This window comes from Pan paniscus, chromosome 10, assembly GCF_029289425.2.
Source record: "Pan paniscus chromosome 10, NHGRI_mPanPan1-v2.0_pri, whole genome shotgun sequence".
NCBI classification, from domain to species: domain Eukaryota; kingdom Metazoa; phylum Chordata; class Mammalia; order Primates; family Hominidae; genus Pan; species Pan paniscus.
In genome coordinates, this window is record NC_073259.2 from 106766807 (window position 1) to 106791082 (window position 24276).

The window sequence follows — 24276 nt, forward strand, 5'->3', positions numbered from 1 at the left end:
AGATCCATAGGCTTCTCCTAATTCTAGGTGCAACAGTGCATGTGACACTGAAGAACTTCCCTACTGAGACTCTTCCCATTGCACACAGAGGCAGGGAGTGTGAAAAAGCTCTAGTCCTGTATGAAACAGCGGGAAGAAGTAGGGTGCTGTGGGCATTGTTTTGTTGGGCAGAGACTTTGAATTGGAAGTGTTTTGTTTTGTGTTACTTTGTTTTTGAGACAGAGTCTCTCTCTGTCACCCAGGCTGCAGTGTAGTGTTGTAATCTCAGCTCACTGCAACCTCCACCTCCCGGGTTCAAGCTATTCTCTTGCCTTAGCTTTCTGAGTAGCTGGGATTACAGGTGCCCACCAGCACGCCCGGCTAATTTTTTTTTTGTATTTTTCGTGGAGATAGGGTTTCACCATGTTGGCCAGGGTGGTCTCGAATTCCTGACCTCAAGTGATCCACCTGCCTCAGCCTCCCAAAGTGCTGGGGTTTATTGGGTTTTAGATCTCCTAGGAGATCTTGAACCTTATGTGTAGATCCTCAAAGTAAATGTGGAGCGTTTGTTAGGATTTTTAGAAACAGTACTAAGTAGCAACCCCTCTTTCAGCCTTTCCTGTCACTTCTAAAGTCCTTACCCTCTGCCATCCTTAGCAATCTCCAGGAAACAATGAAAGAGTATCTTCCTTCTTGAAATGTAGGGACTCAGCTCTGGAGGCTCTGAGTGACAAAGAAATGATGGGAGAGAGATGGGGAGAAGAAAGTGGGAAGAGAGGGGAGGATTCTCAAGGGAGATTTTCAGTTTCTTAGGAGAGATTTTCAGTTGTGGAACCACTTTCATTTTTGGCCCTTAGCTCTGTATGTCCCAGCTTGGACTCTAGAGATAAGGCGGAGAAAATTTCATATAATTAGTTCATAACCACAGAACTCACTGAATGAAAACCAGTCACTGGGCCTATGATGAGGTACTTGTTTTGTCCATGCTAGTTCTGAAATGATAAAGTAGTTCTGTAATTTAAAGTATAATGAGAGGAACTCAGTCACATATGGTACTTCATTAGACTTGAATATATTAGAGTAATTTACAGCAGAACCCAGGATAAAATACCAGGCTGCTGGTAGACATGGTAATAAGCATGAATAACAAGAGAAATGTGTACATGTTACAATTATTGTGTTAATTTATTGTAGGTTTTACAGTCAGTTGAAATGAAGGTTAGATGACAGTATTAGTGGAAAATAATCTGAATATGGAAGCTGCTTTTGTTCATCCTATTATTTTTTGGATTGATTTTTTTAAAGTGATAAAATATTTGCATGATTCCAAAGTCAAAGTTTTATAATGCGTTATATTCAGAGAAGTCTTGCTTTCATCCCTATCCCTTCGCCTCTCTCTCCCTCCTTCCCTGCATATGTAAACTATTTTCTGTTTTTGGCTTAACTGTCCAATATTTCTTGCATATATAAGCAGATATCTATATGCATATATATCCATACCTGTATCCTTCTATATGTTCTTGTACATATTTTTCCATCTCATATAAAAGATAGTAGTGTATAGTATATAGACTCTTCTACACTTTGCTTTTTTTCTGTTAACAATATATCCTAGAGATTTGTCGTCATCAAGGTGTTTTTCTCATTGTTTTTAATGGCTGCATGATATTCCATTATGTGATTAATGTAGTTTATTCAGTTGGTTCCCTATTGATGAGTATTTAGTTTCCTAGTATTTTGCTATAAAAAATAATGATGCACTAAATAATCTTCTGCATAAGACATTTTGTAGTTTTGATAGTGTATTTCTGAGCAATATTCATTGAAGTGGTATTGCTGGCTCATTCTTGCTATTTTCAATATTTTTGCTGTCTTCAAAATGCTTATGTATGTGATTTCCTATATGCTGTGTTTATTCTGTAGTTGTGGAATATAGACTCACGTTCAAAGGTGGCTGATTGCAGAGGACATTTAAGTTGGGTTCATGGTGTGATGTTTTCTCCTGATGGATCATCATTTTTGACATCTTCTGATGACCAGACAATCAGGGTGAGAAATATTGACATTTTCATTTTGAACATTTCCTGATGGTGAGCTAAACCTCCTACAAACTAAGAAATTGATGGGTAGCACTGAGGTAAGCAGAATAGGAAACTAGTACTATATTCCTATTCACCCTGGAAAAGTGCTGTTATATGGACTGTAACAGTCTCATTCATTCGTTACATGTTCATTGAGGATTACCATGGGCCAAGTGCTGTGGGAACTTCAGTGATTAAACTGTATTTTGGTTAATTATGATTCCTCAGAAAAATTTTTGACCCTTTTCTTTACCTTGAATTCCTACATCCAATTACTTGCCAATTCTGAGAGAGTCTACCTTTTCATTTTCTATTATTATCTCTACCTTTCCAATTCTGCTGCCCAAGTTCAGGACTTTGTTAACTGTTACTTCTCTTGTTGTATTAGTCTCTGCCACACGTCTTCTTTCTTGCTTTTCTGCATGCAGCTTCTAAGATATTTTTTTCATGTACAATACAGTCATGTCATTTTTGCTCAAAAATAAGATAGTGGCTCCCTTGTCTACCAAAGTAAATATATACTTCTGTTTCTGCCATTAAGCTTCTCCACAGCATGGCCTCATTCTGCTCCACTCTGTCTCCCAGTTTATTCCTACAGGGAACCAACACTGGACTGCTCACATTTTCCCAAACACTCCGTAGTTCCCTGCTTCTGTGCTTTTCCTTAAGTGGTTTCTTATATTTGGAATGCTCTACTTACCTGTATCTCTGTTTGTTGAAATCCTAACCATTCTATAAGTCCCCTCAAGTCTTCTCTATTTGGGGAGAATGCCTGTCTCTCTTAATGCCATCTAATTCTATGTCATTTTCTAGTGGTGCTTATCAAATTTTGACTTGAATTTAAATACAGATATGATTTACTCCTTATTTCCAACACTCCACTGCTTCTCTGGCTCATTGACGTATCTTACATTATAAGCTCTTTGAGGCCAGGAACCCTGGCTGGTCCCCACAGCATCCTAATACAGCGTTATATATGAATTATAGCTAAAATTCATTCAGTGCTTACTATATTCAAGACGTTATGCAAAGTCCTATATATATATATATATATATACATATAAATTTACTAATTCTCACAATAGTCCCTTTTGCAGATGAGGAAACAGGCAGAGAAAGACTGAGAAAGGTCATTGGTTCTTAACATGCCAGTCTCAATGAGCTTGAGCCAGAATATAAATCAATACATTGCTTTCTTCATCAAGAAAGTCTTCTTGAAATGAAATAAGCTGCATCACTAGACACAGTTACAGTGTGTTTAGTGATGTAGTTGATTTACGTTCTGGTACAAACTTCTTTTTGTTTTTTGAGACGGAGTCTCGCTCTGTCGCCCAGGCTGGAGTGCAATGGCACTATCTTGGCTCACTGCAACCTCCACCTCCCAGGTTCAAGCAATTCTCCTGTCTCAGCCTCCTGAGTAGCTGGGACCACAGGTGCACACCACCATGCCCAGCCAAGTTTTGTATTTTTAGTAGAAATGGGGTTTCACCATGTTGGTCAGACTGGTCTTGAACTCCTGACCTCAGGTGATCCACCCGCCTTGGCCTCCCAAAGTGCTGGGATTACAGGTGTGAGCCCCTGCGCCTGGCCCAAACTTCTTACCTTGTGGATTGGTATCAAACAGTTTGATAACCAGCAGGAGCTCTTTATCTTTGAGTAACACTGGGTTAAGCAACCTGCCTGAAGTTACAACTTTAGGTAGAACTAGAATTCATACTGAGGAATTTTGGCTCTGGAGCCCATAACTCTTAATACTAACTGCATCTTACTATAGATTGTGTTAGTAAATATTTATTTTTGGATTATAATCTAATATTGAAACCTTTCTAGCATCATAGGTATTTTATGTGAAACATAGTTTGTCTCTCGCTTTAAGATGAAGACATGTTATTTTAGAGATGGAATGATAATTTCTTTATCTCTTAATCAGCTCTGGGAGACAAAGAAAGTATGTAAGAACTCTGCTGTAATGTTAAAGCAAGAAGTAGATGTTGTGTTTCAAGAAAATGAAGTGATGGTCCTTGCAGTTGACCATATAAGACGTCTGCAAGTGAGTATTTTTTTGAAAACAATTGGAAAATTGTTTTGGTTGAATTTTCTATTCACAGTTTTTCTTGTTTCTGGACTTGGGATTAAGCATAATTATTTTGTATCTAACAGGTGTCCAGCAGACATTAGTTAAATAAATATATATAAGTCTTGAGCTGAGGCTCAGATATGCTTATATTTAGAATTAAATTAGATAATTCCTCATCTCACTGCTCTTCTGTTGCTATCTATGATCACATTCTTTGATTTGCATGGAGTCTAAGAATACCATGAGGACAAACTCATGTTGTCTACAAGAGTGATTCAGACATGTCTGATGGAGTGTGCAAGGGGGATGAGCATATGGAAGCATTTTTAAAAGGGAAGGATTCCAGGGTCTTTGAAAGAACAGAAGTCACTTTAGGTGAGGAAGGAGTCTGATTGATTGGAAATGAGGTGAAAGGAGCTGGGCTTTACATACTGAAGTACACCTGTTCATTTACACACACCTTTGTTCAGTAAATATTTATTGAATGCTTATTTTGGTCCTTGAGGAGGAAAGGGTTGTACAGTACAATTGAAAGAACTGTATTGCTTAGGGATCCAAACAGCACTACTCTAGTCTGTTCTCCTTCTGCCACCCAACAAAGAGTGGGACACGTGAGAGGAAGGCATTTCTCAACTAGCTGAAGAGAGAAGGAGTCCCAAAGATCCATTGGCAGAGGAATGGTATTCAGGAGCTCGGAGTGGTGGTAACAGATGCCCTAAGAGCAGATGCCCTAAGGAGCACTGGAATTCAAGAGCAGGTTGGCATCACTGTGCTGGTGGCTAAATAAGGTGTCATTGCATTGACAGAGATGTCCTGGAAGTGGTGATAGCGTTGTAGATAGTGGCAGCAAGAGAAAGCAGATGCCTCATGGAAGATCAAAACACAAGAGGCTATCTATATGTTGGTCAGCCCAAGCAGAACAGCAGAGTATGGACCATTGAAGGAAGTGTCAGCATGTGGAGCTGACAGCATGTCACTGTGACTTGTGGCTGAGAGAGGTGGTAAGAGCAAGCAGCCAGATAAGAAGGGCAGGAGGTGGCATGGCTTTTATGTGAACTGGTGGGACATTCTCCCTTGCCCTGAGGATTCCCTGAGACATAGGATTGAGAAGGACAGAAACCCTTTCATAGTGAGGGCTAATTTTCTTTCTTTTGTTTTTCTTTTGAGACAGTCTCTCTCTGTTGCCTAGGCTGGAGTGCAGTGGCACGATCTTGGCTCGCTGCAACCTCCACCTCCTGGGTTCAAGAGATTCTCATGCCTGAGCCTCCTGAGTAGCTGGGACTACATGTGTGCTACCACGCATGGCTAATTTTTGTAATTTTAGTAGAGACAGGCTTGTGCCATGTTGGCCTGGCTGGTCTTGAACACCTGACCTCAAGTGATCCACCCACCTCGGCCTCCCAAAGAGCTGGGATTATAGGTGTGAGCCACCGTGCCCGGCCTAAGGGTTTTTTTTTTTTTTTTTTTTTTCGTATTTTTAGTAGAGATGGAACTATTTTCTCATAGTATATTTAGGGCCTTTCATTAGCTCTTGAAGAGCACGAATACAGCTTGAGTTAACTTTTTCCATATGGGTTTTAGAAGTGCTTTATTAACTTCTAGGGAAAGGTTTTGGCAGTGATAACATAGTCTTATGCCATCTTTTCGTTTGATTTTTCTTGATTTGCTTATTGAAAGATAGGGAGCATGAATGTGTGTGAGAGAGTGAAATGAGATAGTGATGTCAAGCTAGAGAGGAGAGAGAGGAGCAGAATAGAGAAGACGAGAGTAATAGAGCACATGTGTGGAAGGTCTGAGAGGAAGCAGACAATTGAGACAGATGGACAGAGGGTAGGACAGAGTTTAATGAGTTGTCATTCAAAAAATTTTTTTTTGTAGAGATGGGGGCATCTCGCTATGTTGACCACGCTGGTCTCGAACTCCTGGCCTCAAGTGCTCCTCCTGCCTCAGCCTCCCAGAATGCTGGGATTACAGGCAAGAGCTGCCATGCCCCGCTCAAACCTTAACAAGTTGTAAAGCTGTAGAGCTCAGCTTGGTGTAGTGGAGAGAATAGTGACTTTTCACTAAGGAGACCTAGGTGTAAGTTCAGACTTCTTTATCAACTAGTTCTATGATGTTGAATAAATTGTATCACCTCTTTGAGCCTCAGTTTGTAAGGTCCTTTTCATCTTTACAGTCTCTGAGCTAGTTACAGGGTCAAAGTAGAATCCAAATTCAGGAGTAGATACTGGGAGTAAATCGCCTGGTATGTGGTAACTTCTTGTTTACTGTGGGTGTCAAAATCAAGCTGTAAGTCACCTCTGAATATGGCTTGCTTTGATTTTACAAGTTTTACTATTGTCCTCAATATGCTGATTAGGAGCTCCTAATGCACAGTACTTCTGGGGTGAATTGGGATATGGAATTCAATGTGAATTTCTCATTAACTGTTTTTTAGAAAGCTGATTCTTCCACTTGGGATATTTCTACTTCAGTTTTCTTGACAAATTTAGTGTCCTCATGCTTGTATTTCCTTTATTAAATTTGTGCAACCTTTCTTTAATGACTGTTGTAACTGTGAGACTTAAAAAGTCATCTGTCTATAAAGGTATCATTCTATGTCAGTGGTTGTGGGAGAGTTTAGAGGATAAACTCAATAGTTTCATTTATGTGAATAAAACATTTTTTAGTTACTACTTAAAGAATTCTTGAAATTGATTTTTGAGAGAAGATGTTCACCTCTTCGTAGTTCAATTTTCATTTTGAATATCTAATAGATCAAAATGTGCTATGTAAAATAATGTTAAGGAAAAACTACCTGTGATTGGTTGACTCTGTAATCTTTGTACTAGAAACAAAGATGCCTGCCTATTTCATGTTGAAAAATAATTCAAGAATTTTAGTTTATGACACTAAGAGAGAGGTATCTGACAACTGATTTAAGCTTGAGAAATATTTTCCCAGGTCACATGTTTTAGATGAGTGATAAGGCATCATAATTCATGGGATTTAAGCATTGGTACAGATTATGAAATTAGGTAATCTTTGTTCAAGCATTGTAAATCCAGCTATGCAAATTATGCTTCTGAGTTCTTCTCCATTGTCCTCACTGCCCCAGCTCCAAGAAAAAGAATCTTAATTTACACTGTTTTGTGAGTGATTTGGAGGATATAAGCCCCATTTTAATTTGTCTTTTTATGTCTGTCTCAGTCTTGTTTGACCAACAGCTTTGAAATGTAGCAGAAAAGTATATTTTAACAAACGATAGCCCTATTAAAAGTGGGCTTTGTGAAGAAATGGAAAACAGGGTGTGGAGCTAGCTGTGGGATTACAAATCAGACAGATGTGTCTCAGGTGGCGGGCGCAGCAGCTGCTTTTTAAACCTTGTAATGCTTGTTTTATTTTATGAAAATGTATTTGAACCACCAAAGTGGATTGAAATGAAAGTGTGAAGTGCTAAATGCAGCTGCTAAGACTAGGATATGGCTTGTTGTTCCCCTGAGAGCTCTTGTTGGTTATTTTCTGTGTTTTATTTTATTTTTTTCAATTGAAGCCTCTGTTCTGACTAACAAAAACTGCTCTTACAGCCTAATAACTGATTTTGCCTCATTTTTCATTAGCTCATTAATGGAAGAACAGGTCAGATTGATTATCTGACTGAAGCTCAAGTTAGCTGCTGTTGCTTAAGTCCACATCTTCAGTACATTGCATTTGGAGATGAAAATGGAGCCATTGAGGTATTCAGTGCTAGTCTTCAGAATCTTTCTGTACAGAATTAAATAAAACTAATTATATGTCTGGCATTGTGCACTTCTATTTTTATTTATTTTTATTTTTGAAATGGGGTCTTGCTGTGTCACCCACGCTGAGTACAGTGACACGATCACAGCTGACTGCAGCCTTGACCTTCTGAGCTCAAGTGATTTTCCCAGTTAAGCCTCCTGAGTAGCTGGGACTACAGGTGTGCGTCACCATGCCCGACTAATTTTTTTTTTTGTAGAGATGGGGTCCCCTGTGTTGCCCAGGCTGGTCTCAAACTCCTGGGTTTAAGCGATTGTCCTGCCTCAGCCTCCCAAAGTGTGGGGATTATAGGCATGGGAGCTGCTGTGCCTGGCTATTGTATACTTTTTTTTTTTGAATCAGGATCTCACCTTGTTGCGCAGGCTGGAGTGCAGTGGTACAATCTTGGCTCACTGCAGCCTTTGCCTCCCAGGCTCAAGCAATCCTCCCACCACAGCCTGCTGAGTAACTGGGACTTCAGGTATGCACCACCACACCTAGCTAATTTTTCTGTTTTTGTAGAGATGGAGGTTTCACCAGTGTTGCCCAGGCTGGCCTTAAACTCTTGGGCTCAAGTGATCTACCCATCTTGGCCTCCCAGAGTGTTGGGAATACAGGCATGAGCCACCACATCCAGCCTATTGTACACTTTTATACTAAATAAATCTTTCTGTGATCTATTAGTCATTGTTCGTTAAACTAACAATCATCTTATCCAGTTGGCTGTATATTTTTCAGATTTCCTTTATTACTGTTTCTCATGCTTTTTGTCTTTTTATGTCCCTTATTCTCTACTTAGTTGTTTGGCTGTTCTCCACATATATCAAATACTATCTATCAAGATTTCGCTAACTATGCAAAGAGCATTTTTTTCTCCTCTTCTTAGAAGCCCAGCCATGTGGGGTATAAGTTGTTTCCATTTCAGTACTGATAAGGCTCATGGGGAATATGGGTGCAGGGCTGCCTGTGCTTGCCTGTTCCACCAATCCTTGCTGTTCTACTTTTGGTGGCAGAAGAACCTCAGTTCACCACCTGAAATCCTTAATTTATCTAACAAGACCAAATAGGTAAAAATAGAAACACTTTGCAAGGCAAAAATGTAGTATAATAAAAGGCATTTTGGGTAAAAATATTGTTGTCTTTATCACAAGTGAAATTCATCCCAAAAGCACATTTTCTCTAGCTTTATAGTGGTTTTTCAAAAACCTTGGTTCCTTCTCTCACTTTTTCTCACCAGGTGTCTGGGAATTATTTTTTAACCAATTACTTACGGCACTGGCCACAGTTATTTTACTTTGGATTCATTTTCATAAGGAATTACACAAATATTCTCTAGTCCATATGGCCCCACAGAGAAGAGACTATATGCTTAGACACAAAGTGAAGAAGGAAGCATTTACACAGTGATCTCAATACTCATATATTTGTCATGGCCCTTGTGTCATGGATTGAGAGTTCAGGCTTTGTTTTCTCTTTATTATTGTGAAAAAGTTATTTATCATTTGTTAAGATGTGTACTATTCTGGGATAAAGTACATCATGGATATGTATTTCTTAAGCAGGGGATAATTGTATGTTTACAGGTGAACCTTAGACTTCCATCTCAGGCTCATCTCTCAAACTGTTGTGTATTATTATTTATTCTTAAAGAGTCCTTGGTTTCCCTTTTCTCTTTACCTTGATGCCAAGTCAGTACCACATTCTTTTCATTTTTACCATCTATCTTAAAATAAGTCTTTTAGATAGTTTAAAAATAAACTCACAACACACATATGTGCTTCATCCACATCGTTAGTTCCCTCAAAGTCATAAATAATATAAATAATACATAATGAACCATGTGAAATTACCAGTATTTACCTATAAAGTGGCAGTTTCATATGGTGTAGCCTCATATCATCAAATAATAGCAACTACCATTTATTAACTGTTTAATGTGCCAGATGCTCTCATTGAATTCTTATAACATCCTGGATGTTCGATGTTGTTATTCTTGTTTTAAAGATGTCTAAACTCTTATTTCCACAATTTTCATAAAATCAGTAAGTGGCAGAGCTAGGATTCAAACCCAGATCTCTGAGGCTATGTGCTCAACTGTTATGCTATCCTGCCCTTGCCTCACAGGGTTTGTGAGATCGTTCATCCCACTCATTTAGGAAGGTTTCCATTCACACAATTCCCCTTTGTTTTCAAGGGGCTTTTCTTCCAGACATGTGGGTTAGGTTTGAGTTTCTGGTGTCTCCTGCTTTAGCATCATCTGTATTTTCCTTAGGCTTTCTTGAGTACATTTTAATTTGGTCAATGAAACATATTTCCTCTCTTCTTGTTTTTTTGGTATGAGTTCATTTGAAAGGCTTTTTTTTTCTTTCTTTTTTTTTTTTGACATAGTCATTATCTTTTGAATTTGTTACTACTTTTATTTGGAGTATTATTAGTCTTTGGCCCTCTTAAGTATTCTCATTGCACTGCCCACCAGCCTTCTCATATCCTGTCTCCCTCATCATCTTTTATCTTTCCTTGTTTGTGTTGTTTTATGAATAATTTGCCTTCTCATCCAGGACTTACTTACTTTCTTCTCTCTTATCCATCTTAAATGTCTTTTTTTTTTTTTTTGGAGGGCAAGCCCAGACAGCCACTTGTTTGATGAAGTGGGTAGTTGAGTACTCAGAAGGACCATTGGTTCCTACTGCTGTCTGATGATTGCAGTGAGTGTTTTATTTTAGGGTCCAATATGTTTGCATGTATGTATACATGGTGTGCATATATATATATATGTGACATTCATTTGTTTTTAATTAGGCTGGAAGCACCAGATGGAAATTCTGTACCCTCTAGTCTAATTTTAGTTTAATATCTTTGGGGTGTAATGCCTATGTGTTGCTTAGTTTCTTCTTAATTTTCTGTGTTTTTCTGCTTTGAAGATTTTAGAACTTGTAAACAATAGAATCTTCCAGTCCAGGTTTCAGCACAAGAAAACTGTATGGCACATCCAGTTCACAGCCGATGAGAAGACTCTTATTTCAAGTTCTGATGATTCTGAAATTCAGGTGAGAGGGAGGATGAACTCTTAACATATTTAATGCTGATTCTAGCAAAGGAACACTATGATTATGCCTAAAATCTGGTGTATATTTTAAACACATTATGTTGGGCATACATTCAGATTATGTACATGGGCTTAGATGAAACCTATGGGTGTTTCATATTTTTCTGTGGGTGAGGCAGACAGTTTATCTTAGAATCCTCTGTTGGAAGTTTGTTTATTTTGAAAATGAAGGGTTTGTTTGCATTTTCTTGCCTGTCTTGGTATTTGGATTTGTATCAGTAAGTATACTTTTTGCCACATTTATGTAATTTCTCTTTATTTTTCTTTACAGTAGTAAAATCCAATGGAAATCATTTCATTCTTTCCTTTTAAGAACAAAATGTTTATTACAGGAGTGAAATTCTGTGAAAAGAGAATGGTTTGACATAATAAAGAATTGTGGATATGGAGGCCTAAACTTACTATATATTCTTTTAAAATTTACTTGATTATTAAAGTCCCAATGCACATTCTTTTAAAATTCAAATAGTATTACAAGACTTATTATGAAAAATAGACCGTTTCCCCCATTTCTCGTTCTCCAGAGGCACCACTTTTAGCTTTTAGATGTTTCTTTTGATATTACCTTCATGCCTCTATATGGCATGCTTATAGTGCTCTTCTTGATTTTCCCGTTTGAGAAGTTATCTACCGAATTCCCTACAGGAAGATGTCGCTTTTTTCCGCCTTCCACCTGTCCTGCCTTCAGCTTATGTGCATGCACACGTTCACAGACACTCATTTATCAATCCATTTATCCCAATTATAACGAAATTTTGTTTAGATCCTTCCTGTTACTATGATCACTGTGTACTAAGGGTACTGTGAATGCATTTTTTGCCTTAACGCAATTTAGGAAAATTTGACCTTTGGGTGTAGTTGGAAATTATTTTACACTAAAACTTTGAAGACTTTGCTCCATTTTCTTCCAAGTTCCAAAGTTCACGTTGAAAAGTCTGAAGCCATTTTGCTGCCTAATCTTTCTCTCTGGAAGATTTTAGGATCTTCATTTTATCCCCAGAATCTTGAAATTTCCTGATGATACACTGTGTTGTTAGTTTTTATTCATTGTTTTGGACATTCAGTCTTCCTTTTCAATTTGGAAACCTATGATTTTTAATTCATGGAAGTTGAATTATTTCTTTGATTCTTTCCTTTTTGTTCCAGTTTGCTTTCGCTTTTTGTAACACCCATTATTCAGATGTTAGATCTCCCGGACTGATAATCTAGTTTTCTTTTTCCACATTTCATCTTTCTATAGTGTGCTTTATGTTTTTTTCTTTATTTTTTTTTGAGATGGAGTCTCACTCTGTCACCCAGGCTGGAGTGCAGTGGCGCGATCTCGGCTCACTGTAACCTCTGCCTCCTGGGTTCAAGCAATTCTCCTGGCTCAGCCTCCTGAGTAGCTGGGATTACAGCCGTATGCCACCATGCCAAGCTAATTTTTTGTATTTTTTTTAGTAGAGATGAGATTTCACCATGCTGGCCAGGCTGGTCTTGAACTCCTGACCTTGTGATCCGCCCGCCTCGGCCTCCCAAAGTGCTGGGATTACAGGCATGAGCCCCCGCACCTGGCCTACTGTGCTCTATTTTTGGGGAGTTTTCCTCAGTTTTGCCTTCCAGCCATTTTATTGAGTTTTTCATTTCTACTAGTATATTTCTAATGCATTAAATTCTTATTTTGTAGATAGAATATTTTATCTCTCTGAGGAGATATACACACAGACAGGTAAATATATATAATATATATATAGAAATTATATACACACACACATATAATTTTTTTTGTTTTTTTTGAGACGGAGTTTCACTCTTGTTGCCTAGGCTGGAGTGCAATGGTGCGACCTTGGCTTGCTGCAACCTCCGCCTCGTCGGTTCAAGCGATTCTCCTGCCTCAGCCTCCTGAGTATCTGGGATTGCAGGCATGCACAACCACACCCTGCTAATTTTTGTATATTTAGTAGAGATGGGGTTTCTTCATGTTGGTCAGGCTGGTCTTGAACTCTGGACCTCAGGTGATCCACCCACCTTGGCCTCCCAATGTGCTGGGATTACAGGCATGAGCCACTGTGCCTGGCTTATATATATAATTTTTTCCCCATAAATTTTTGTTTTGCTGCATAGTTGCTGTTCCCTCCAAGTTGCTTTTTTCTGTTTGGTTGTTTTGACCTCCTATTTTGAAGGCCTCCTTAGCTCTCAGTGGTCATTGGCTACCAGAGATGTGTACTGAACAACTGGCTGAAAGCTCTGTGTTTTGACTGAGATCTTCTCTAAAAGGTGAATCTGAAAGGGGAAACTTTGTTATATCTTCAGGTCTTTTGTCTTGGTCTCCTCAGATTCCTAGAGAGGAATTTTCTGGTCTTTTGCCTGGAGGATAAACCTGGCTGGCAGGTTCTCAGAGCTAAGTTGGGGAAGAGAACAGGAAGTATTAATAGATGTTGGATCTCAACATTTAGTATGTACACCTTCCCTTGATCCCTCATTCTCAGAATTGTAATTCTACCCTCAGTTGTGCTGGTGCCCTTAAATTCAGAGATTCTTCTTTCTAGTTTGCTGTCACTGTCTGTCTCCTTTCTTCCTTTTTTTCCCATAGTAACTTTGGGATTCAACAGCAATTCTTTTCTTTTCTTTTTCTTTCTTTTTTTTTCTTTTTGAGACAGTCTTGCTCTATTGTCTAGGCCGGAGTGCAGTGGTGCAATCTCGGCTCACTGAAACCTCCACCTCCGAGGTTCAAGTGATTCTCCTGCTTCAGCCTCCTGAGTAGCTGGGATTACAGGCACCTGCCATCACATGCAGCTAATTTTTTTTGTATTTTTAGTAGAGACAAGGTTTCACGATGTTGGCCAGGCTGGTCTTGAACTCCTGATCTCAAGTGATCTCACCTTGGCCTCCCAAAGTGCTGGGATTACAGGTGTGAGCCACCGTGCCTGGCCTTCTTTTTTATGTGAAATCAAGTTTCCTAAACTCCTTGGAGGAGTGGGGAAGTCCAGCATTTCTAGCTTCACAGCTCTGCAGCTCGTTCTCTTATTTTCACGAGGCATTAAAAATATGGCCTTACTGGGCGCAGCGGCTCACACCTTTAATCCCAGCACTTTGGGAGTCTGAGGTGGGAGGATTGCTTGAGGCAGGAGTTAGAGACCAGCCTGGGCAACATAGCGAGACCCCATCTCTACAAAACAAAATAAATTAGCCAGGTGTGGTAGTGCATGCCTATAATCCCAGCTACTCAGGAGGCTGAGGTTGGAGGATCGCTTGAGCCTAGGAGGTCCAGGCTGGAGTGAGCTATGATCATGCTACCGCACTCCAGCCTGGGCAACAAGCAAGTCCCCATCTCAAATATATAATGGCCTTGTTCTTAGGAGATCTCTTTGCCCCATCTCCTTCCCTCTCAGTTATTTCGACCTTCTCTTTCCTTTGTTGCCCTTATCCTCGTTCTACTCCATTGGATTCTATTCCCTGTGGTTTCTCCTCACTGTAGGGTTGTTCTGGTTAATTTTGAGAGCTCACAAGGCTCACACTGCTCCAGTCCTTCCAGACTGTACCTCACACTCAGTGTCTCCTGCTCTTCTCTAGTTGTTCCATTGCACTTTCCGGTGAACACTGTGTGGCTATCTTAGGATTCTCTGCCTCCTAATTCCTAATACTTATATTCTTAGCCTCACCCTCATTTCCTCCTTTGGGTATACTTAGTGCCTTCCATTTTTGAGCATTTTGGGAGTTCATAATGCCGATTTTGTTGCTTTAGACTTTTTCTTTTCTTTTCTTTTTTTTGAGACAGTCTTGCTCTGTTGCCAGGCTGGAGTGCGGTGGCATGATCTTGGCTCACTGCAGCCTCCGCCTCCTGGGTTCAAGCAATTCCCCTGCCTCAGCCTCCTGAGTAGCTGGGACTACAGGCCCGTGCCACCATTTCCAGCTAATTTTTTTTTTTTTTTTTTTTTTTTTTAGTAGAGATGGGGTTTCACCATGTTGGCCAGGATGGTCTCGATCTCTTGACCTTGTGATCCTCCCGCCTCAGCCTCCCAAAGTGCTGGGATTACAGGCGTAAGCCACCACGCCTGGCCACTTTTGACTTTTTATAATGCCTTTAGGATTCTGTTTTCTTGACTTTGCTGAGTCAGTTACCATTCTCTTGCTTTCCAGCCTCCCACATTTTGTTGCTGTTATCTCCTTTCTCATTCTTTTGATCTTGCCATTTTAGTAGGGCTTTAGAAGTGAAGGATAGAATGCATATGTTCAATGGAAATTATTATATTCTTTTATTTAGTATATATATTAATTGTGGTGGCAATATTTAATTGTATTGTTAAAAACCGTTTTGGGAAAAAGATCTTTTAATGTTATGTCTGTGTGAGTCCTAGGAAGCAGTATGATTGCAATGAAATTTGGCTTCAGTACAGAAACTTACTTGTTATAGGCTCCCATGACACTGGTGTTCTAGCTGTAAAACTCAGTGTAATAGTCACCTTTCTTCCTCTCCAGATGTCTTTGGAATGGGTAAAACTAAAAACTACATCTGATGAAGTTCTTTTGAGACATTGTATACTATGTATTCTATCAAAAGTTAAATTCATAAGGTTTTTATGACCAGCTTGACAATTTCAGGTATTCTCAGCTAGGGGGAAGAATAATTTCTAGAAATATTTTTAGAAAAGGAGTTAGATTATATTTAGAAATATGAGTTAAGTAGTTGTGTTTCTTCCTCTTTTTCTGTTCTACTCAGAATACTTTTTACATTTACAGTGTTTTAAATGTAACAAAACTCTATAGATATTTTCGAGAAATGACTGGTTGGGTTTTGTTTTCATTTTTTAAAGTTTTTGTAAATGATTAAGTGGAGGTTTGTTTTAATTATCTTTGTATCCCCAAAGCCTGGAATCCAGTAAGGGTTCTGTAAATCTTTGCTGAGCTGAAGTTATTGCCAAAATTTGAAGAATCAACTCACCTGATTATAGCCCTTAGGATTGTGAAAATTGAGGTCTACTTTGGTAGTTTTTGATCCTTTACCTTGAAGTAAATAAAGGCCAAGTATTACCCATGCTTACATGAGCCAGTATATAAGACTATGTTAGTTCTTGCTGGTATGAAAAGTTTCCAGCCGGGTGCGGTGGCTCACGCCTGTAATCCCAGCACTTTGGGAGGCCGAGGTGGGCGGATCACGAGGTCAGGAGATCGAGACCATCCTGGCTAACACGGTGAAACCCCATCTCTACTAAAAAATACAAAAAAATTAGCCAGGCGTGGTGACAGGCACCTGTAGTCCCAGCTACTCAGGAGGCTGAGGCAGGAGAATGGCATGAATCCGGGAGGCGAAGCTTGCAGTGAGCTGAGATCCCGCCACTACACTCCAGCCTGGGCGACAGAGCAAGACTCTGTCTCAAAAAAAAAGAAAAAAAAAATTTCCTTAACATTTCTACAATTTAAATTTTATTCATATAGCTGAAAAAATTCTACAAGTATATATACATTGCAAAAATAGTCAATGATAGAGACATCCCCAAACTCAACTTTTACATTTGACTAATGGTGGTGGAAGTTTAGTGATATTAAGGTTATTCAATTAGCACAGTGTGTTTCCGTGCAACAACAACAACAACAACAACAACAAATCACTCATCATCATTGCCTAGTCAGAAACCTTCTGTAACAAAAGCTGCAAAGGCTATTCTTAATCTGCCCTCAGTGGTTGTCAAATTCTTTGTTATATCTGCTCCAGAAGGCTGTCTGAGTTCTTGATGCAGAGGGCAGAAGTAAGATACTAAGTTAGAAATGAACATTGAATCAGGCAAAGCTAGAATAGGCAGTGTCTGTAAACTAGGAGGAGCTGTTCAGCATAGCCATTGATCCTCCAGGCCAGTAAAGCCCAGAAAGCAGGAGGAGAGAGCCAGGAGTTTCCTAGTAGAAATGGACTAAGGTCTTTTATGCTTAGTCATATGGGGTGCCCTTCCTCTCTGGTATGATTTGGGAAGCCAGAAATGCCTCCATTTCTTCCCCTTTCCCCAGCATATCTCATTGGGTTCTTAAAATATGAAAATTACTAATTCATTCTCTTTAGAATTACTCTCACTTCCAGTTCGTCTTCTAAAGTTCTCTTGCTTGCATACAAGACCCCATGCTCCCGATATCCTGCTTCTGTGAATGAGCATTCTGAGGCAGAAGATGAGAGATCTGAAAGCCAGGGCTTGTTGGGGAGGACGACTGCTAAATGTGGTGGAAAAAGAAGTAAAAAAAAGGGGAATAAGAGATGTCATTTATTTTAAGATTTTGCCTAGGTCTGATTAAAGATATTTCTGCTGTTTAACATTGGCCAATAAAAAGCTAGACTCAGAATGTTACTCATGTGCATACCTGTAGTTGTGGCTGCTTTTTCTTTATCTTTTTATTCTTTTGGAGCTGGCCTGTTTTCCCATACCTCAGAATTTTAGCTTCATCAGGCCCACGGGGCTGTTTCTTTGGATACCTTCCCAACCTTTTTTCTCTTCTGTTTCTTCTGCGTCTCCTATGCTCTAGTCAGATGGACTCATGAGCAGGTCCCTTTTCACGTTTCCCTGCTCCTATACTTTAACTCCAACATTTATTCCCTTTGAAGAACCCTTCTCAGTTTGTGAATCACACTTTAAACCCATTCCTCAAGCTTACTTTGAATGTGCTATCTCTACCAAATTTTCTCTAAGGAATTACTTTTTTTGAGTTTCACAGAACTTTTATCTCTATCATCGTATCTTCTATTGTAGGACTTTTTGGGTTTGTTGTTGTATTTCTCATTTTCTTTGCTAAACTCTTAAGTTTCTTTATGCTAGATCCTTGTTTGATTCCTATTTGCCTTGCATATAGGTACTAAATAGACATTTGTTAAATAAGTTAATTTGAAGTCAAGTATTAATAAAGCTCTAAATACAGTTGCTTTGATTTAGTAATTAAGAAATGTCCTTTACATAGACATAGCATAAAAATAAACTTCTGTGTACCTCTGTGTCTCAGATACGTTTGTATGCATATTTTGTGCTAGTTACTCATGTTATTTCATTCCCCCCACCCCTTTCCTTATGTCTGAGGAGCTCCTCCTGAAGCTCCACATGAAAAACAATGCCTTCTCACTTCCGTCATTTTGAGGATTGCGATGGGGGATAGCTGAGATATTTGAAGCTTGGAAACTCTTGTGTTTTGGTTTGAAGCTGCTTTGATCAACTGACCTTCCCAGGCCAGCTTCAGTGGGGCCAGGATCTGTAGACTTCCCCAGCTTGTAGGTTCAGAAATCTGTGACTATGTAATTAGGATAATTTTCTCAGGAAAATTTAATCAGATGGTGAGCTCACTGGCATATTGTGTTTTTTTTTTTTTCTATCTTCTGGTATAATTAACTGTTCTCCAAGCAACTGAAGAAAACAAATTTTATTTAGGAGGAAAAGTATTTTATTTTGCCCCTAGTCAATTTACGTAACCGCAGCTTCTGTCTGTAAAATGTGGACACCACAGTCTTCTCTCTTATTCCTCTCTGTTTTACTGAAATGCCATGTGAGTAAAAGACTTTAGACAAGAGAATGTACACTCTCTCCACCCCTCCAATGAGATAGGATCGGGGGAGGATTATAACAGACTTATTTCTTTGATATTCAGGTATGGAATTGGCAATTGGACAAATGTATCTTTCTACGAGGCCATCAGGAAACAGTGAAAGACTTTAGACTCTTGAAAAATTCAAGACTGCTTTCTTGGTCATTTGATGGAACAGTGAAGGTAATTTAAAGTATAAATTTGTTTTTTGAAAAAGTATTCTCATATTGCAATGATTATATTGAGACAGTCAAAAGCCACTGTGAGGCTAATTACTTACTTAAAATTTTTTTATTTTTCTCATGCTTGTTTTCTGTTAATTGCAGTCACCTACATCTGCTGTGTTTTAATGAGCACTTATACTGTTAGTCACATTTAAAGTAAAGGGGTCAGAACAGCCAGTGTATTAAAACTCTTGTTTTATAGACCTGTCTTGTAGCTGATTATGCTTTTTAATATAAAATGTTCTTAAAAGTGTCAACCTCCAAGTTTTTTTTTTTTTTTTTAAGGTATGGAATATTATTACTGGAAATAAAGAAAAAGACTTTGTCTGTCACCAGGGTACAGTACTTTCTTGTGACATTTCTCACGATGCTACCAAGTTTTCATCTACCTCTGCTGACAAGACTGCAAAGGTAGGTCAATCAGTTGAAACCATGCATAAAACTTTGGTAGTGGTTATGTATAATGAGTTCAAATAATATATGCAAAAGGACATAACAGTTGCTCTCCACATGTCTGTTTCATATTTTGTGATCTTTTGGAGGATGCCCATTGGCATTTAGTTGGTATCAAATGAATGAAATGAAATACATTGAGGACTTCTGATTTCTCCCTTATGGATTACTTTTTGTCTATAACTAATCAAATGCAACCTCTACTGCATATTGTAGGCAATAAAAATCATTGAAAGGGATTTACATTTAATTATACACTGACAATACAATTTTAATATAATTAATGTAATATAATTGACGTGTGTCTAAAATCACATTCTGGTGAATGATGCTGCTTGGTGGGGGACCTCAAGTACTCTGTTCTCTCCTTTTTTCTCCTTCTACCAGTCTTTCCAAACTATAAACCTTGGAATTGTCAGGGCTGTATCCTGTCTTTTGTGCTCTGTTGATGACTCTTTAGTGCATCTTAGAGTTATCTTCTCCTCTTTGTCACCACCCTGAAGAGCATGCTTTCCTCCTCCTCCACTGGTGAACTGTCCCAGCATCCTGCCTCTGGTCTGCACCTCTTCCACTTTATCTTCCATACCACTGCCTGTGTCCCTTGTTGAAACACCTATTACCTAACGGTTTATAGGCCAACCACTTAGCTCCTCACCATCTTTTTCTGCTATATTGTTTCCTCTGTGCCAGCCTACTTTCCAACTTCATCTTTTTGTGCATGCTGCTAACTTTGGTTTGATAAACCTTCTACTCTTTTACCTTGAAGCATTATGACTCATCTTTCTAGACCTAGATTTGATGGCAGCTCTTCTGAAGCGTTTCCTGACCCTCAAGCAAGGTTAGCTGCTCTACCTCCAGTGTTTCTATTACATTTTATTCATTTGTTAGAACATTTACTTCATACAACTGTTCACTAACTGTTCGTGAGCCTGTCTTTGTGATTAAACTATAAACTTTTCAAGGATAGTGACTGTAGCTAGTTTATCTTATTGTACCACTAGTTCTTAGCTCACAGCGCTTGGAACTTGGTAGTTTTCAGTATGTGGTTGCTAAATGATGTTGACAAAACCATGAGACAATATTGAAAGGAAAAAAAAACAGCATTTGGCTGCCAAGAAGTAGGCTAGTATAGTGACTAACATTTAAAGATTACTTGTCACATGCTAGTAATTTCACTCTCTATAATCTCATTTAATCTTCACATCATAGGTACAATTGTCCTCATTTTACAGATGCCGTGTCTGAAGCTATAGAAGCTTATATGAGTTGTCCTAGTCACAAGAATCTAGTGAACAGTGGAGCTAGCACTCACATTCAGGTCTGCTTCACTCCACAGACTGCTCTTAGCTGATTCAGTGTTCTTCTATCTAGGTCTAAAGTAAGGAAGGAGTGACATTGATCCTTGAGCTGAATTTAACTTGAGTAAATAAAGGGAAACTCAGAAAAATTAACAAGGTTGCATGCTGGAACTTGGGCATCTCATGAAAGTTTATGAATTGCCAGATATTAGAATGTCCATGTGATTGAATTTATGGCTGAATAGCAATCAAGGCAGATGCTTATTTTGAGTGTATATAGCATTGCTAAACAATCCTAATTGCCTTCCAGATCTGGAGTTTTGATCTCCTTTTGCCACTTCATGAATTGAGGGGCCACAACGGCTGTGTGCGCTGCTCTGCCTTCTCTGTGGACAGTACCCTGCTGGCAACGGGAGATGACAATGGAGAAATCAGGGTAGGCTGTTTGCTGACATGAGAGCACTGCTCTTCTTGCAGCTTGGGCTAACACTGTTCACAGTGGGGACCTTTGTTCACGGGCCAGGGAAGCATAGTCCTGAAGTTGTGGTTGGATGAGGCATTCTTTTTGTTTCTTGTGCACATTGTATTCACAGCTGCACTCCACTGCAGAAACGGATTCATTTTAGAGTTAGAGTGAAGCATTCCCTGTATATGTGAGGAAGCAAGTGCTCTAGTCATTTGTAGTTCATTCTCTGCCATTAGCTTGAGAATGATTCATCTTAATTCTTGGACTTGAACCAAAGGTTGTTTTTGGTAGCAGAATTTGAGGAAAATAATTTTGTAAATTATGGTCTGGATTATAAATGAATTGCAAATTCTGCTTTTTCTGTGCTGAAAGAAAAGAGCTCTTTAGCACTATACCCATTTGATAGCCATTTCCAGTGTGGTTTGTTGCAGTCCTCTGTGGACTGCCTGCCTGTTAAACAGTGCAGAGGTTCACATTTCCGTCATTGGGGGGCAGTGAAGGGCTCCTAATTGAGTCACAGTCTGCATGCTAGGCCAGTTTTTATTACCCTGCAGTGCTTAAGATATACATACAAACCATGCCAATTTTATTTAGAAAACAATCTATTTTTTTAGATATATAATTTTGACTTTTATAAAACAATCTTTTTAGGAGGCTTAGAATGTTGTTCTCTTTGTGTCTGTGGAAATATAGTACCATATGGAAAGAATTGCATGCTGAAAGATTAGAAATTATGGAAAAGGAGTCAGTTGACTTAGTTGTGTCAGAAGAATTGGGGAGCCGATTGGAAAAGTTTGGGTATTGGGATGACTACTTTGGTAACCAGTATATATGAGGAAGATGGGGTTTTCCCCCTTTCATTACAAAGGAGGATCTAAAACTCCAGGAACAGGTATATAGTGCAGAAGACTAGGAGAGTATACAGTTTGCAGGAATAGAGGTGTTATCAGATGGGCTTTCCAGGGAAATTAAGATTCTTCTGCTTGAGGACTAAGTAACCAACCTTCTCTCTACCAGTCACATAAATGTGTGTCAGCTGAAGTGGCAGGGCTGCTTTGGAAATGTTCATTTTGCTCTGAGTTCGCGTCTTTGGATGAAAGTGCTCCTTTCCCAGTTATGAGGCGGTGTTTCATTTTTCAACCACTGCAGGAAAAAGTTGTCTCCCTTAAAATTGTGTTATTTTAAAAATTTTTGTTGGTACATTAAAAAAATTTTTTTCTCCCTGATTATTCAGAATATAGGAAAGTTACTGATTTTTGTTTGTATATGTACTATCTTACTGAACTGTTTCTAATGAGTTTTTCCATTCGGTTCTCTTGGATTTTCTAGGGAGAGATTTACAAATGATTATTTAATTTTCTTTTACCATTTATGCCTCTGTTTCTTTTTCTTATTCTGGTGTACCTTTATTTGAAAAATTAGAGCACTGCTTATATATTAAATGCCACTGGAAATAAATGGCAATATTAGCATCTGTGTTAGGGTGGTTTATAATAAAGTCTAGTAAAATAATTTTAGAATACATATATATGGACATATATATGTTTTAAAACCAGAGAAGCTTCTGGATAACTCTGTTAATGAATTGTTTATCATGTTTACGTAGATATGGAATGTCTCAAACGGTGAGCTTCTTCATTTGTGTGCTCCGCTTTCAGAAGAAGGAGCTGCTACCCATGGAGGCTGGGTGACTGACCTTTGCTTTTCTCCAGATGGCAAAATGCTTATCTCTGCTGGAGGATATATTAAGGTAAGAGTTCCCCAAGAACTGTGAAAGAAAATAATAGCCTATATCATACTTTCCAAGCTATTTTCACTTCCTGTTTCTCAGTTGGGCCTTTTACAACCCAGCAGAGTAAAAAGGCTGCTACTCCGGAGGCTAAGGTGGGAGGATCGCTGGAGTCTGTGAGGTCAAGGCTGCTTTGAGCCATGATTGTGCCACTTCACTCCACCCTGGGTGACAGAGCGACATCCTGTCTCAAAAAAAAAAAAAAAAAAAAAAACTGGCAGTAAAATGAGTTTAGTAACTAAAGAAAAGAACAGAAAAAAATATTGAAAACAAAAAAGAACCAGAAAAAACTTTAAAAAATAATTAAAAGCCAGGCACGGTGGCTCACGCCTGTAATCCTAGCACTTTGGGAGGCCAAGGTGGGCGGATCACCTGAGGTCAGGAGTTTGAGACCAGCCTGGCCAACATGGTGAAACCCTATCTCTACTAAAAATACAAAAAATAGCCAGGCGTGGTGGCATATGCCTGTAATCCCAGCTACTTGGGAGGCTGAGGCAGGAGAATCGCTTGAACCCGGGAGGCGAAGGTTGCAGTGAGCCGAGATCACACCATTGCACTCCAGCCTAGGCAACAAGAGCAAAACTCTGTCTCAAAAAAGAAAATAAATAAATAAATAAATAAATTTAAAAAATAAATAAAAAGGAAAAGAAAAAAAAGGCAGTTACTGTTATCCCCATTTTGTAGTGATGAAACTGAGATCCACAAGACTACTTTCCTCAGATCTTGGGGAAGCTTTGGTGACAGTGGCAGGGATGCCCTCAATCCAGAGCTGTCATACTGCCTCATACTAAACTTGGGGCATTAGAATGACTAGCAAGTTGGGTGTTTAACTTAGTTCTGTTTTCCATGTCATTCACAATTAACTATGTTGGTTGAAAATCTTTAAAAAAACATATTTTTGAAATTTCTTCAGTAATAATAATAGCAGCAGTATATGGCTTTATAGTTTACAAAACGCTTCACTCCCCTCATCTTACTAGCCAGCTTTTTGAGGCTTAAATTTCATTCTTGGTTTACAGATGAGGAAAATGATTTTCTATGGAGGTTATAACTTTCCTAAAGTTACATAATTAGTGCCGGGTGTGGTGACACACACCTGTAATCCCAGCACTTTGGGAGGCCAAGGCGGGCAGATCACTTGAGGTCAGAAGTTGAAGACCAGCCTGGCCAACATGGCAAAACCCCATCTCTGCTAAAAATACAAAAATTAGCTGGGTTTTGTGGCGGGCACCTGTAGTCCCAGCTACTTGGGAGGCTGAGAGGTGAGACTCACTTGAACCCCGGGGGAGCAGAAGTTGCAGTCAGCTAAGATCACACCACTGTACTCCAGCCTGGGCAACAGAGCGAGACTATCTCAAAAACAAACAAACAAAAAAGCCAAAAATAAAGTTACATAATTAGTAAATAGAAAAGCCAGGACTCAAACCCAGGTCTCTGCCTCTGTTTTCTCTAGCTAATTGGCTTTTTAAAACTTACTAGTGATTGAGGCCGCGATTTGAACGTGTTGTGGTGCT

General features: G+C 39.1%; 1 protein-coding gene across 2 annotated transcripts in view; it reads left to right on the top strand.

Annotated features, from left to right (window-relative positions):
- The window catches only part of APAF1 (apoptotic peptidase activating factor 1), an 89608-nt gene that overhangs the window by 58788 nt on the left and 6544 nt on the right, over positions 1-24276 (top strand). The window contains exons 19-26 of one of the 2 annotated variants that reach the window (XM_003832607.5): positions 1903-2028; positions 3991-4110; positions 7737-7853; positions 10818-10943; positions 18596-18715; positions 19042-19167; positions 20818-20943; positions 22580-22723. In XM_003832607.5, coding sequence (XP_003832655.1) covers positions 1903-2028; positions 3991-4110; positions 7737-7853; positions 10818-10943; positions 18596-18715; positions 19042-19167; positions 20818-20943; positions 22580-22723 — 1005 coding nt within the window. Of the gene's footprint in view, positions 1-1902; positions 2029-3990; positions 4111-7736; positions 7854-10817; positions 10944-18595; positions 18716-19041; positions 20048-20817; positions 20944-22579; positions 22724-24276 lie in introns of those variants that run through there. The other variant, XR_008620471.2, reaches the window with a different exon arrangement.